At 34.9% G+C, this 16,926-nt stretch overlaps 1 protein-coding gene across 1 annotated transcript in view; it reads right to left on the bottom strand.

Annotated features, from left to right (window-relative positions):
* Positions 1–1,134: 1,134 nt before the first annotated feature.
* BRIP1 (BRCA1 interacting helicase 1) overlaps positions 1,135–16,926 on the bottom strand; it is a 181,080-nt gene continuing 165,288 nt past the window's right edge. The window contains 3 exon segments of the mRNA XM_059381073.1: positions 1,135–2,862; positions 6,436–6,762; positions 9,263–9,345. Coding sequence (XP_059237056.1) covers positions 2,015–2,862; positions 6,436–6,762; positions 9,263–9,345 — 1,258 coding nt within the window. The 3' untranslated portion in view covers positions 1,135–2,014.

Genomic DNA, 16,926 nt, shown 5'->3' with positions numbered 1-16,926 from the left:
GGATAATACACCAAGGTTATGACTAAAATATATTGTGCTTAATTTTTCTCATGTCATTTACCAATTCTAAAGGCAATTTTAAGGGTCAAAAAATGTTTTCATTGCAGCACTGTTAAAAATAAATATCTTGCTTCTCAAATTACTAAGCAGCATATTCATAACAGTTATTCCTTAAAGGGAGGTGAGTGTCAATTTCACCTTTTCTATAAAATGGTTTACCTTATTTAAAGCATTCTGGAACAAAAGCAAATGAAAATTGACTCAAAATATAATATCAATATATATTTCTTTAAACTATGGGTTTTTAAAGCTGAAAGGGATTTAAGTGATTTTTATAGTACTAAATGCCACATTTCACAAATGAAACTAATTTCTCAAAGGCAGGATGATTGCCAATGTAACTTAGCATAGGAATAAAGCACAAGTCTCTTGTTTTCCACCTGGTATTCTTTCTACTACCCCACTACCCTTATCTGTGGATTAGGAACTAAACCAGAAAGGATAAATGGTTTCACCCTTTCAAAACAATTTAGAAATTATCTTCCATTCTAGTGTTTGTAACTTATTACTCAAAGAAAATATGTAATACTAGAGATCTAATATATCCTAATCTATAGATGAATTCTTGAACTGGTAAATTATCAATTTAAATTTCTTTGAACTATTCTTACAGTTGTACTATCCAATGTTGTGTTCAATCTAAACACCTTCAAAATAAAAGTAAATATTATATATAATAATTCATTTATCAAAATGAATATATAAAATACTTGATTTCTGGAAATTTCAAATTGAAAATAATAAACCATATCCACAACTTGACAACTCATAAAATTTCAATTCAAATCACCCACAAAAGCTAAATAAATATCCAATGAATAATAATGTTTCTTAGAAAAAGACGAGTAAATATATTTTTGGAAAGATGATAGTGAAGTGCATCTTCTATAATTACTTGATCAGAAATATAGCTTCATTCAAAAATACATAAAAAGAGTCAAAATTAACAAAAAATTAGTGAGCAATAAGAACGTTTTTTGGCTGCAGTTACATGTTCGGGTTTAACTTATAAAATTTATTTATTTATTTATTTATTTACAAAAATATTTTATTTATTTATTTAACACACAGAGAGAGAGATCACAAGTAGTCAGAGAGACAGGCAGAGAGAGAGGGGAAAGCAGGCTCCCTGCCGAGCAGAGAGCCCCATGCGGGGCTTGATCTCAGGACCTTGAGATCATGACCAGAGGCTTCACCCACTGAGCCAACCAGGCGCCCCTACTTATAAAATTTATATATGAAGTTTTCTATCCTGATAGTTTTATAATTATAGCTTTCATGCAAGGACATGTCACTTTTTCCCACAATGATGATGAAACTAATTATAATTGAAAATTTGGAGTCATTCATTTGGCATTTTGTAACTTTACATAATTTGCTTAACATGTGCTTGACTTTGGTTCATCAAAAACAGAAAAATGTAAAACAATGTAAAAAAATCAGTTTTCTTCTTAATTCTTAATTACTTACAAGTAGGCAGTTTAATACAAGAATAAACTCTTGAAGAAAACTTTGATTTCTAAAAATTATATATTTATTTGAGGTAAATATATAGTGAAACATGCCTAAAGTGTGACTGGTTAGACTGCTATTCATTTTTATGTATCAGTATGAAAATAAATGAAAAGAACTACAAAATACAAATATTTATGTGAAATTTAAAGGAAACTACGTATCTTTCAGATTAACTTTAAATTGTATATAGGTAAAGAAAACTTGTTAAAGGAAAATATTTTGTATGAATCACTTTATCAAAACTCAGAAACAATAAAATTTACATTCTGAACATAAAGAAAGACTTCTAAAAATCCTCTAATACCAAAGAAAGTGAAAGATATTTTTAAAATAAAAAAAAAAAACCCTATACCATTTATCCAAAGTAGAAATTGTCATTTATGTTAGCATTTAATATAAGCATGACAACATATTTTTATAGCGTTACAGTTAAGTATTACTACCTAACACCATGGAACACACCTTTATTTTTGGAAGGAGACTGTTTAAATTTCTTTATATCTGTTTCACAAGTTTTCTCCGTTCCAATTTGTTTATGAGTTGTTTTTACATTATTACCAATGTTACGGATTTTACTTTCTGTGATATGCATGAGTCAATTCAACTTTGTGTCTGTGCAATCCTCAGCTTTCATTTCTTGGACTGAATCCACTCCTTTCATAGTTTTAATTTCAAAAAGATCCTCAACTAAAATGCAATTTGAATGATTAGCCAATCTATTGTCTCTATCACTTTCAACTAGTTCATTCTTTTCTTCATTTGTATCCATAGGATCATAAAGCTCAGGTGAAAAATAGATAGATTCATCCTCTGCTTCTGTTTCAGAAGCTCTATGTGAGGTGGAAAGTTTAGCTTCTTCACCAACTGGAGACAATTCAGGGTCCAGATCCAGGGCTTCTTCACGGCAGAACAGCTGTTTGGAATCATTTCTTTTAAGAAGATTAGAATCAATCTTTATTGATGAAGTAGTGATTTCTGACTGAGGGCATGGTCCAAATGATGCATTTACCATCAGAGCTGAGGACTCACATTTATCAGTGAGTGGAAAAACTGTTTCACATCCCTTTTCGGTTTCAAAAGCAGAAACACTAGAGGCAGAGTCTTCTGGTAACCTGAACTTAGGAGCTGCAGCTATAATTTCATCAGTAAGGTAATATCCCAAAGAATTAAAGCTAGACCAGCTAGCTCTCTTTGTCTGTTTGTTGAAGGTTGGGCTTGTAGATCTGGAAATCACAGTATTTTCTGCTTTCACTGCCTGGGGAGTCTCTTCAAATAATACAGGATCATCTACAAAAATTTAAGAGTGTTAATTTTCTGCTCCTAACAAATATAATTATTACATTAACATAATTTTTATTAAAAATACTGACATAACTGTATTGGATCAAAACTTAAAGCCCACAACCAATAGTAGCAAGACTTCCATCTTAGAACAGAAAGCACAAAATGTGAACTCTGAAAGGAATCCTAAGCCTCCAGTGATTCTGAGCCCAAGTTATAATGCTGTCTGGTAAACTATCAAATTCCACACCAGGGACCTCAGAAGTGAATGAAGAAAGGAGGCGTAAAAGGAATAGGAAGAAGGCTGAGTAACGAAGGAAACACGCTATAAAAATCTGCCTTGAAAATCCACTAACCAAGGACTGGGAAAAACTAACCTAGATTAATTCCCTAAAGGCCACTGGCAACCACAAACACTAAATTATTTGTTTAAAGTTATAAAACTGGTTAGTACTCAGGCCCAAACTAAAACTTATGTTTCCTGATTACCAGTCTTCTGGCCTTGAATTCACTATGGCATTTTTTTTTAAACTACCAGATACTACAAAGTAATTATTTAATACTTGATATATTAAACTATCACTTATTAGTTAAAATAATTAAAATGATACCCAATGATATAGATGACAGTATGGCAAACTTTGTCTACAACTGGGCTGACAGTAAAATTTTAGGCTTTGTGGCTCATATTGTTACCTGTTGCCACTACTGGTATACCTCCTTTTATTGCACTTTGCTTTACTGCAGATTGCAAATACTGCAACTTTTACAGATTGAGTTTGTGGCAACCCTGAATCAAGCAAGCCTACAAGCAACATTTTTCTAAAAGCATTTGCTTACTTCATATCTCTGTATCACATTTTGGTAATTCTTGCAGTATTTCAGAGTTTTCATTATTATTTTATTTGTTATGGTCATCTGTGATCAGTGATCTTTGATGTTACTATTGTAATTATTTGGGGGCATTATAAATCACATCCATTTAAAGTAGTGAACTTAACAGACAAATGTGTATATGCTGACTGGTCCACTGACCAGCTGTTCCCCCAACTCCTGCCCTTTCCTCAGGCCTCCCTATTTCCTGAGACACAACAATATTACAATCAGGCCAATTAATAATCCTACAATGGCCTCTAAGTGTCAAAGTGAAAGGAAGAGTCACACTTCTCTCACTTTATTTATTTTTGTATCTCACTTAAAATCAAAAGTTAGAAATGATATGGTTAGCGAGGAAGACATGTTGAAACTAAAACAGACCAAAGAGTAATTTTGACTTTCAAGTTTTATTATTTAAGAAATATATTTTGGGGGGGCACCTGGGTGGCACAGTCAGTTTAAGTGTCTGACTCTTGGTTTCAGCTCAGCTCATAATCTCAGGGTCAAGAGATCAAGCGCTACACTGGGCTCTGTGCTCAACACAGAATCTGCTTGGGAGTCTCCCTTTCTCCCTCTGCTCCTCCTGCTCATGTTCTCTCTTTAAAATAAATAAATAAATCTTTAAAAAGAAAGAGAGAGAATACATTTTTGTAAGGCAACAAATGCCACAGATAGGATTCCTTTGATGAATCTAGGCAAAAAAATTTTTTGAAAACCTTCTGGAGAGGATTCACCATTCCCAATGCCAGTAAGAACACTCATGATTCATGGGAAGAGGTCAAAATATTAACATTAAGAGGAGTTTGGAAGCCACCCGGAGAGTGACTTTGAGTGATTCAAGACTTCAGTAGAGATGCAGTAGAAACAGCAAGAGAATTAGTAGGGAAGCTTGAAAATGTGATTGAATTTCTGCCATCTCATAAAACAACTTCAATGGAAGAGGAACTGCTTCTTATATATGAGCAAAGAAAGTGGTTTCTTGAGATAAAATCTACTCCCAGTGAAGATGCTCTGAAAATTGTTGAAATGACAACAAAGAATTTAGAATATTACATAAACAGTTCATAAAGTAGCAGCAGCATTCGAGAGGACTGGCTCCATTTGGAAAGAAGTTCTACTTTTGAATAAAATAGTTTCAAGCTATAGAGAGATCATTCTTTAAAGGAAGAGTCAATTGATGTGGCAAACTTCACTGGGGTCTTAAGAGATTTTGACATCTACCCTAGCCTTCAGCAAACACCACCCTGATCAGTTAGCAGCCATTAACTATGAGGCATGACCTTCCACCAGCAAAAAGATTATGATATGTTGAAACCTCAGGTGGTTAGGGTATTTTTTTTGCAACAAAATATTTTTAAATTGGGGCATTTTATATTTTACATTATTTTTTAAGACATGATGTTATTACACACTTAAGAGACTACAATATAATGTAAACACAACTTTTATATGTACTATGAAACCAAAAAATTCATTTGAATTGCTTTATTGTGATATTTGCTTTATTGTGGTGGTCTAGAACCAAACTCACAATATCTCTGAGGTATGTATGTATGTACTCAATTATGCTGTTTGAGTGCAAAAACATACTATGACTAAACTCTGCTCTTGTGTACTATATATAACTGAATGGATGTGACTATGTGCCATTAAACTTGATTCACAAAAAACAGATGGCCAAATTTGGTACATAAGCCACAGTTTGCTAATCTCTGACATAGACTATTAAATTCATATATATATATATATATATATATATATATATATATATATATATATTTGAAGATTTATTTATTTACTTACTTGAGAGAGAGTGCACACACAAGAGGGGGGAAGGGCAGAGGGAGGGAGAGAGAATCTCAAGGAGACTCCTTGCTGAGCATAGAGCCCTAAGTGGGGCTGGATCTCATGATCCTGAGATCATGACCTGAGCCAAAATCAAGAGTTGGATGTTCAACCAACTGAGCTACCCAGGCACCCCTCTTACATATTAAAAAAAAAAAAAAATTATAATTTAGAATATATGACTCTCACTCCCCTAAACTAAGAAATTCACGTAAGAGAAGTATCTATAGATTAGACCAACTTTTGATATAGCCTTTAGGAAAACATGTACCATTTATACAGTATTTTACCATGCTATGATATTTATCATCGTATTAGATCGTTACAGTCCAGCTTGAGGGACAGGTATACAGAGATTCCTTTTTTCTATTAAGATTCAAGAAAGTTAAGTGACTTGCTCACTGTCACAAAGCTAGGTAGTGGCAAACCTGGTAAATGGAAAACATGCTTAGGTCTCTCTCTCTCTCTCTCTTTTTTTTTTTTAAGATTTTATTTATTTATTTGACAGAGATCACAAATAGGCAGAGAAGCAGGCAGAGAGAGAGGGGAAAGCAGGCTCCCTGCTGAGCAGAGAGCCTAATGTGGGGCTCGATCCCAGGACCCTGAGATCACGAGCTGAGCTGAAAGCAGAGCTTTAACCCACTGAGCCACCTAGGCACCCCTATGCTTAGGTCTCTTGTTAAAAGTGTGTTCCCATCCCAATATACCACACTATTTCATTATTTTATGATAATACCTATTTCAGACCAATATGTTTAAGGAAATTAATCTATAGCAAATTAAATATCATTTCTATCTTTTCACTAGGTATAACAAAAGACTTCTCTATCAAATGTAAATAGGCAAAACTTTTCAAACCTCCTTCCTTTCTAGAGATGATGCCTCTTGGTAGAGATGGACTTTTAGTTATTTTATGACGCTGGTGTTCATGGACACGTGCTTTTGCTTCATCTTTCCTAGGATTTTCTGGTGCTAGAGGACTTGTCACTTCTGATAAGTAAGTTAAACTACTGTCCTTCAAACAGGTCACTTCAAGTGTAGACTCATTGTCCTGTATAAACTTTCTGTCCTCTCTGGATACATCAATGACCTTTTGGTGTTTTTTGGAAAATTCAGCCAAGGACTCCAGTGCCCTCTCAAAAGTTGAATGGTGCTGAATCTGCTGCCGTACCCATTTAGAAAGTCCTAAGGAAAAAAGTAAACCCAAGGAAGATATTACATATTAAGAATACACTTAGATAATTTTTCTAATGAAGTAATCCACATGAATCTAGGGTATATAGAATGATTCTCAATATTTTTCCTGCCTAAACAACTTCACATGTACACTATGCTCATGTATGAGTAACATTTTTCTTTATATACACTGATTATCAACTGGAGGGAGGGAAGAGGCAGTGGGAGTAGACTGGAAAGAGAGAAATATATTATCATCAGTTTAGAATAACTGGGGAAATAAGGCAAATTTTAATTTCATCATAATTCCCCACAAATATTGCTTACATTTTAATTTTAGGAAAATTAGAAGTTGTAAATAACATAGTCTTTCATTCCAACTTTGATTTCTTCCATGAAAATAAATTCAAGATGCCAGTCCCATAGGTTTTTTTTGTTGCCCTTTTCCCTCAATTCCAAATATGTCTTAAACTATCCTAGGAATGAAAGGAATAACAATGTTATTAGGGACAAACTGTGTCCTGTTTGAAAATTTATTATATAATTATTTTTTATTATATAAATAATCAAGTTGTAACGGATGTGATCTGACCTGTAACATGTGAAAACTGTACAACCCTGAACCATGTTGAAAGTATAAGGTGTTTTGTTTCATTTCAGAATGAAATTCAAAATCAGGTATCTGGACTTTTAGATGAAAATAAATATTCTCTTCTGGTGTTACTAAAATGATCATCATCTTCTGAAGTAGTTTAAAAAGTCACTACTGTATTTTAAGTTAAAAGAAAAATAAGATAGGGCTTTAAGTCACGATACATTCATTTCAAATACATTCCTTTGCTTTTATTTTAATGGAGCTTTTATATATTTAATGTAAGTTGAATTGAGTTCTTTAGTTAATACAAATTGAATTTAAACAAAGACTGCCTTCAAAAGGAATTTGTATGTCATTGTGCTATTATTGTCTAGATAAGAAGAGTTCACATTTTTATGAATCTCAGAAAAAATGAATAAAAATCATATAGAAATAATGAAAAATTCTTAATTTAAAAAATCTCTCAGGGGCGCCTGACTGGCTCAGTAGGGGCATATGACTTGATCTTGGGGTTGTAAGTTCTAGCTCCACGTTGGGTGTGGAGACTACTTAAAAATAAAATCCTAAAAAAAAAAAATCTCTCAGCAAATCTGAACCATCAGGGAAAAATTTAACTTCAAGATTTTAAAATAAAAAAAAAACTTGTTTTCAAATTTTGCATTTTTTTAGTTGAAGTACAGTTGACAAGAAGAACATCTTAATTTTGTGAAGATTTTATTTTTAAGTGATCTCTACACCCAACATGGGGCTTGAAGTTACAACCCCAAGATCAAGAATCGTATGTTCTGTCTACTGAACAGCCAGGTGTGCCTAGAAGAACATTTTGAATAAGCATTTCCCTTAAAGTTATTTTTGTTTGCTTGGGGAAAATAATTATACTGATTAAACATGAAACTTTCTAAAATTGAAGAATTTTAGTATTATAGTCATTTCTTTCATGTTTGGAACTTTCTGTAATCAAAGAAAGCTTTTTTGTGTAAAATGTCAGGTTGCTTTTGAAAACTCAAAGAATCTGAGCTCCACCTGCTGACAAACATAGCACTTAACATTTTGCTTTTAGTTACATGTCTGGACCTAAGCTCAATGGCTTGCTTTACATGGAAAGGGGAGAAAAGAGTGCTTTAATCCAGGTGGATATATTTTAATACCAAGCCAAATATTAGGCTCTGAAATAGAAAGAGTCCATACCCACAGGTAGCTAATCTGAAAGAAACTTAAAATTTTCTATCTCTTTATCATAGCATGGTATGAACTTCTTAGCTCTAAAGATAATAAAGATGCAAGTATTTCCAACAGTTCTTTAATAACAGATCGATTCCTGGTATTGACTCTAAAGAGATGGTGTGACTGCTGGATAAAAACTATAGGCATATAATATGTGTTCATCTGAGTGGGGAAAAAATGACCATCTACTTCATCTTGAGGCCTACAGTGGTACTTTTTTTCCTTTTAGAAAATACTCGCTCTAACTAACATGAACTGTAGAACAGCTGAAGCATTTCTAAACAATCAACAAACTTCAGTATAATCTAGAATGAAAGGATAAAGAATCCTAAGCAGCCAAAGGAAATGTGCTTACGTGCTTAAATGTAAAAATTTATTTTTTGGAAAATTCCTGCGAATAGCCTTTTCCCTGATAATGCTAAATAAATTATTATTCTGTTACTTAATTAAATCCCACATTCTATGAAATTAAAGGATACTAACTGATATGTTAGTATATGTTAACCAACTCCTCTATAAAGATTTTTTTAAATAGATAAGTATTAAATGCTAGATTTCCCATCAATATGAATTTTTCCATATTTGATCTAATAATTCAAATCCTGTCCAAAATTTTTCTTTAAAACTCGCAGTTATTAAATACCAAAGATTGTTATTAATTCTTACTCTAAGCCCAGCTGCAACTCTTACCAGATATATATCGACTGGGATTACTCCTGAAGCGATCATCCACTAGAATAAGAGCTCCCCAATCATTTTTGTGTCGAATACACCTATTAAAAAAAAAGGGGGGGAGAATAATCAAATAAAAATGACTTTGAAAATAAAAGCCAACAGAGTGGCTGGGTGTAACAGTTGATTTAAGCGTCTGGCTCTTGGTTTCATCTTAGCTCGTGATCTCAGGGTTGTGAGATCGAACACCACACCAGGCCCTACCCTCAGTGTGAAGTCTGCTTGAGAGTCTTTCTCCCTCCTTCACTCCTAAGATCACCTATGTTGTTATGGTGCATTATTCTTTTTGTGGATTATTGGATTTGGTTTGCTAAAATATTTTTTAATTTTAAAAATTATTCAAGGGGTGCCTGGGTAGCTCAGTTGATTAAGTGTCCGACTCTTGATTTCAGCTCAGGTCATAATCTCAGGGTCGTGAGATTGAGCCCTGCAACAGGCTCTGTACTCAGTGGGAAATCTGCCTGGGATCTTCTCTCTTGAGACCTCCCTCTCCTTCTGCCCCTCCTCCCCATGCTCTTTCTCTAAAATAATAAATAAATCTTAAAAAATTACTAAAAAAAAAAAGTGTACATATGGGGTATTGTGCCTCCATCAGAAAGGATGAATACCCAACTTTTGTAGCAACATGGACAGGACTGGAGGAGATTATGCTGAGTGAAATAAGTCAAGCAGAGAGAGTCAATTATCATATGGTTTCACTTATTTGTGGAGCATAACAAATAGCGTGGTGGACATGGGGAGTTAGGAGAAGGGAGTTGGGAGAAATTGGAAGGGGAGGTGAACCATGAGAGACTATGGACTCTGAAAAACAATCTGAGGGGTTTTAACTGGTGGGGAGGTGGGAGGTTGGGGGAACCAGGTGGTGGGTATTAGAGAGGGCACAGATTGCATGGAGCACTGGGTGTGGTACAGAAATAACGAATACTGTTATGCTGAAAATAAATAAAAAATAAATTTTAAAAAAGTGTACAATTTGGTGATTTTTAGTACATTTACAAAGTTGTGTAGGTTGCACAACTTTGTAAATGTACTAAAAATCACCAAATTGTACACTATCCATATTTTTATGTTACCAAAAGAATCCCAGTGTCCACTAGTCACTCCCAATTATCCAACTATTCCCCTTATTCTCTGGCAATCATGAATACATTTGCTGTCTCTTTAATTTTCCTATTTTGGAAATTTCATATAACTGGAATTATGCAACATATGGCATATTGTGTCTGGCTTCTTTCATTTAGCACGATGCTTTCAAGGCTACTTCTACTGTGTATCAGTACTTCATTCCTTTTTACAGCTGAATAATATTCATCATATTTATCCATTCATAAGTTAATGGGCATTTGGGCTGTTTCCACCTTTTGAGTATTATGAATAATGTCACTATGAACATTTGGGTACAAATTCTCATATGAATCCAACCAATTAGAAGTGGAATTGATGGGTTGTAAAGAATTCAATGTTTAACTTTTTGAGGAGCTGCCATGCACTTTTTTCCTGGAGCACTTGCACAATTAAACATTTCTATAAGCTTTGTGTGAGATTTCCTATTTCTCCATACCCCCAACCAACCCTTGTTATTATCCATCTTTTTCATTATATGTACTCTAAGAAGTCTGAAGTATCATTTTACTGTGGCTTTAATTTGCATTTCTCTAATAAATGGTGATACTGGGCATCTTTTCATGTGCACACTCTGGCCACTTGTGTATCTCTCTTGGAGCAATGCTTATTCAAATTATTGGTCCACTTTTAAACTGCATTGTTTGTCTTCTTATGGTTGACTTATAAGAGTTCTTTATATATTCTGGATACTAAACCCTTATCAGACACACTTTTTGCAAATATTTCCTCCCGTGCACGAATTCTTTTCCATTTTTTAGTAGTGTTCTTCGAAGAACAAAAGTTTTAACTTTGACAAAGCCCAATTTATCTAATTTTTTTAGTTGTGCTATTGATGTCAGATTTAAGAAACCACTGCCTAGTCCAAGACAAGAAGATATACACCTTGTTAGTCTTTGACCCATTTTGAATTAACTTTTGTATATGGTGTGAAGAAGGGGATTGATTACCTTCATTCTTTTGCATGTGGATATCCAGTTATCCCAACACCATTAAAAAGATTTTTTTCCCTATTAAATTGTCTTGGCACATTTTTGGGGGTGGGAGGTTGCTTAAACAATAGGAATTTTGTCCTCACATTTTTTGAGGCTGGAAAGTACAAGAAAGAGGTGTGAACTGATTTAGTTCCCCAGTAAGGCTCTCCTCCTGGCTTGCAGATGCCAGCCATCTCACTGTGTCCTCACATGGGTGGGGGTCAGAAGAAGGAGAGGAAGAGAGAGATGACCAAGTTATCTGGTATCTCTTCTTATAAGGGCACTAATCCCATCATGAGGGCCCCACCTGTATGACCTCATCTAAACCTAATTATCTTCCAAAGGGCTCATCTCCAAATAGCATTATATTGTAGATTAGGGTTTTGACATATGAAGTTGAGGGGGGCACAATTCAGTCCATGGCAGGAAGTAAGAAAATTGTATAGTATATGAGACCCTACTAAGTATTAAGGAAAAAAATAAAAAGGGAAAGAGAACAGGGAATGTTGGTAGGGAGTGCTAAATTTTAAACACAGTGATATTGAGCAGTGAGAAAACATCAATTGAATCACAGGAAGGGAATGAACTGTGTATATATGTGGAAGGGGAAGTGTTCTAGCTGAGAGAAATTCAAGTGCAAAGGCCCTGGAGCAAGAGCTTACCTTACACAGGGAACAGCAAGGATCACAATATACCTTTTTCAGTGTGGCCTCTTCTCTCCCTTTAGTTGTGGAGTTTGCTTTGTCAGTGTTCAGGTTGATTTATGGGGTATTTAAGATGACTTGGTAGTTATCTAGTTGTGTTTATGAGACAAGACAAACCTAGAGTTCTCCTACTCCTCTGCCAGCTTCTCCTCCTTCTGTCTTGACACTTTTGTAAAAAACCAACTCACTGAGATATGGGGGTTTGTTTCTGGACCTTCGATTCTACTCCTGTTTTCTGTATGTCTATATAATACCAGTACAACACAGTCTCGATTATTGTAGCATTGCAATAAGTTTGAAGTTGAGAACTGCCAGTTCTCCAATTTTGTTCTTTTTCAAGATTCTTATGACTATTCTTAGTTTCTTTCTTTTTAAAAATTTTTATCTATCTATCTATCTATCTATTTATTAAAAGATTTTATTTATTGGGACACCTAGGTAGCTCAGTTGGTTAAGTGACTGCCTTAGGCTTAGGTCATAATCCCAGCCTCCTTGGATCAAGTCCCACATTGGGCTCCTTGCTCAGCAGGGAGCCTGCTTCTCCCTCTGCCTCTGCCTGCCACTCTGTCTGCCTGTGCTCGCTCTCACTCCTCTCTCTCTCTCTCTAACAAATAAATAAATAAAATTTTTAAAAAAAGATTTTATTTATTTATTTGACAGAGAGAGAGGGGGAAGCAGGCTCACTGCTGAGCAGAGAGCCCGATGCGGGGCTCTCTGGGATCATGGGATCCTGGGATCCTCTCCTGGGATCATGACCCGAGCCAAAGGCAGAGGCTTTAACCTGCTGAGCCACCCAGGTACCTATTCTTAGTTTTTTTCAATTTCCATGTGAATTATAGGATCAGTTTCTCAATTCCTGCAAGAAATCGGGCTGGTATTTTGGGATTGCACTAAATCTCTGCAGATCAGTTTGCGGAAACATTATCTTAATAAATCTTCCAGTCCCTGGAATTCTTCCATTTATTTAAAATTTTCTTTCAACAATGTTTTATAGCTTTTAGTGTATAAATCTTGCATTTCTTTTGTTAAAATTACTCCTAAGTAACTTATTCTTCTTGATGCTATTGCAAATGAAAAATTTTAAATTTATTTTTATTGAAATATAGTTGATACACAGCTTTACATTAGTTTCAGGTTTACAACATAGTGATTTAACAAGTCTATATGTTATACTATGCTTATGCCAAATGTAGCTACTTTTTGTCACCATATAATACTATTACATTATGTAAATGGAACCTCTTAATTTCATTTTTGGAATGTTTATTCCCTCTGTATACAAAGTGATTGATTTTTGTATACTGAATATTTCTTGTAACTTACTGTACTTGTTTACTAGCTCTAACAGTTATATTTTATGGATACAGTATTTCCATGTAGAATACCATGTCATTTGCAAATTTTAAGATTATTTCTTTTCCAATCCAAATACTTTTTTTTTCCCCCCTTGACTAATTGCTCCATGTAGAACCTCTAATACAATACTGAATACAAGTGGTGAGAGTGGACATCCTTATCTTGTTATCAAACACATCAGGGCAAAGTTTCAGTCTTAAACCATTAAGATGTTCACTGTAAGTTTGTAAGAGATACCCTTCTATTTCTACTATCTTGAGTGTTTTATCATGAAAACATATTAGATATTGTCAAATGCTTTTTTCTCCTCTTGAGATTGTGTGGTTTTTGTATTTTATTCTACTAATACGGCATATTACATTGATTGATTTGAGTTGGACCAACAAAATTGGTTGGATGTTGAACCAACCTTGCAATCCCAGGATAACCCCACTTGGGTGGGATTGTCTTTGTGTATAATCTTTTAGTAAGTTGCTGGATTCAATTTTCTGCTTTTCTGTTGAGGATTTTTGCATCTACACCCATAAGAGATGTGCCACGTAGTTTTCCTTTCTTGTGATGTCTTTGATTGGTTTTGGTAACAGGCAATACTGGCCTCATAGAATATGATGATACATGCTTGCCCTTCTATTTTTCTTAAGTTTGTAAAGGACTGGTATTAACTCTTCTTTTAACATTTGCTAGAACTCACCAGTGAAGACATTTAGTCCTGAGCTTTTCTTTGTGGGAAATTTTCTGATTACTAATTCTTCTATCTCTTTACTTTTTATAGATATATTCAGATCTTTTTCTTGTTGTGTTAGTTTCAGTAGCTTGTATTTTTCTATGAATTTGTCCATCCTAATTTATGTAATTTGCTGTCATGCAATTGTTCAAGACATTCTCTTTTTTTTTTTTTTTAAGATTTTATTTATTTATTTGACAGAGAGAAATCACAAGTAGGCAGAGAGGCAGGCAGAGAGAGAGAGAGGAGGAAGCAGGCTCTCTGCTGAGCAGAGAGCCCGATGCGGGACTCGATCCCAGGACCCTGAGATCATGACCTGAGCCGAAGGCAGCGGCTTAACCCACTGAGCCACCCAGGCGCCCCAAGGCATTCTCTTATAATGCTTTATATTTCTATCAGGTTGGTAGCAACATCCCCTCTTCATTCCTAAATTTAGTAATTTAAGTTCCCTTTGGTATTTTCTCTTGGTCAGTCTATTTAAAGGTTGTCAATTTTCCTTATCTTCTTAAAGAACTAACTTCTGCTATCCTTATTTTTTTCTGCTGAATATTCTATTCTCTCTCTTTTATTTCCACTCTAGTATCTATTATCCCTTTGATCTACTTGCCTAGGGCTTGGCTTGCGCTTCTTTTTCCAATTCCTGAGGGTAAGAGGTTAGATTACTGATTTCATATTTTTCCTTAAAAAAATTTTACATATATATATATATATATACACACACACACACACACACGCTCACACACATACATATATGGGCATTTACAACTATAAACTTCTTTATGAGCAATGTTTTCATTGTATCTTCAAAATTTTGGTACACTGTGTTTTCATTTTCACTCATCACAAGGTTTTTTCTAGTTTCTCTTGTGACTTCTTCTTGGATCCACTGGTTAAGAATATGCTCTTTAATTTCCACAAACTTAGGAATTTCCCATTTTTTCGTCTGTTATAGATTTCCAGTTTTATTCCACTGAGATCAGAAAAGATATTTTCTACCATTTTAGCCATTTAAAATTTATTGAAGACTGATTTTGTAAACTAACATATAGTCTATCCTGAAGAATATGCCACATGTACCTTAGGAGGGTGGAGTGTAATAGATATGTTAGGTTTATAACTGTTGGGTTATAGTGTTGAAGACTCACATTTTATTGATTTTATCATTGTTCTATTATGAAACTAGGGTAACAAAGTATCTAACTAGTTAACTGCTGAATTGTCTATTTCTGACAGTTTTTGCTACATATAATTTAGGGTCCTTTTGTTAGTTGCATATATGTGTATATGTTACACAGCTAAATGTTACCTTTTTTTTTTAAAGATTTTATTTGTTTATTTGACAAAGATTACAAGTAGGCAGAGAGGAAGGCAGTGGGGTGGTGGGGGCAGACTCACTGCTGAGCAGAGAGCCTGACCCACTGAGCCACCCAGGCGCCCCAATGTTACATATTCTTGATGAAGTGAAAGTTTATTATAGAATATTTATTGTCTCAGGATGCCTAGGTGGATCAGTTGGTTAAGCATCTACCTTTGGCTCAGGTCGTGATCCCAAGGTCCTGCATCTGGCTCCTTGCTCAGTGGGGTACATGTTTCCCCTCTGCCTGCCACTCACTCTCTCTTTCCTTCTCTCTCTCTCTGACAAATAAATAAAATCTTTTTAAAAAAGGAATATTTGGGTTAAAACCTCTGCCTTCGGCTCAGGTCATGATCTCAGGGTCCTGGGATCGAGCCCCATATCGGGCTCTCTGCTCAGCGGGTAGCCTTGTTTCCCGCTCTCCCTGCCTGCCTCTCTGCCTACTTGTGATATCTCTCTCTCTGTGTGTCAAATAAATAAATAAATAAATAAATAAAAGGAATATTTATTGTCTCTATTAACAATTTTTGTCTTAAAGTCTATTTTGTCTGGTGTCTGTATAATTGACTAGTTTGCTTGTTTACTGTTAGCATATTAAGTCTTTTCCCATCTGTGTACCTTAATCTATGTGTGTGTGTGTCTGTGTGCTTAACTACAGTGTTTCTCTTATAAGCAGAATATAGATGGGTCATATGTTTTTTCAAAATCGGGGTTGTGAGATGGAGCCCCATGTCAGGTTCCGCCCGCAGCAGTCTGCTTGGGATACTTTCCCCTTCTCCCAACCCTTCCTGTTTGTGTTCTCTCTCTCTAAAATAAATAAATAAATATTTTAAAAAAATAAAGTTTTATTTATTTATTGGGGGGCAGGAAGAGTCCTCAAGCAGACTCCACACTGAGCACAGAGCCTGACATGGGGCTCAATCCCAGGATCTTGGGATCATGACGTGGGCTGAAATCGAGTCAGATGCTTAGCCGGCTGAGCCACTATGGCACCCCATGTGCACAATAGATATTTTTATGTATCATGTTAATTTCTTCTCATTTCTTATTATTTTGAGTTATTTTCTTTGTGGCTGCTTTAACACTTTAACTTACAACAATCTTATATGGATTAATACCCATTTAATTTCAACAGTATACAAAAATGTTGTTCCTGTCTAATTCTGTTCCTCCCCCCTCATCTTTGTGTTACTAATGTAATATAAATTACCTCTTTTTATGTATGCCTGTACAGAAAAGAGGCAACACCATGCCAAACTGCTTATCCCCACAGAGGCCTGCATACAAGGTAGATTTTGGTGTTTAGGAACTTAGATTTCAGGAGGGTTCCAAACATTGACTGGTAAAAGATGCTCCCTGTGTTTAAAATGTTTGTGCCAACACTGGTT

Source organism: Mustela nigripes, chromosome 16 (assembly GCF_022355385.1).
Source record: "Mustela nigripes isolate SB6536 chromosome 16, MUSNIG.SB6536, whole genome shotgun sequence".
In the NCBI taxonomy this organism is placed as follows: Eukaryota; Metazoa; Chordata; class Mammalia; order Carnivora; family Mustelidae; genus Mustela; species Mustela nigripes.
This window is presented reverse-complemented; position numbering and strand designations above follow the sequence as displayed.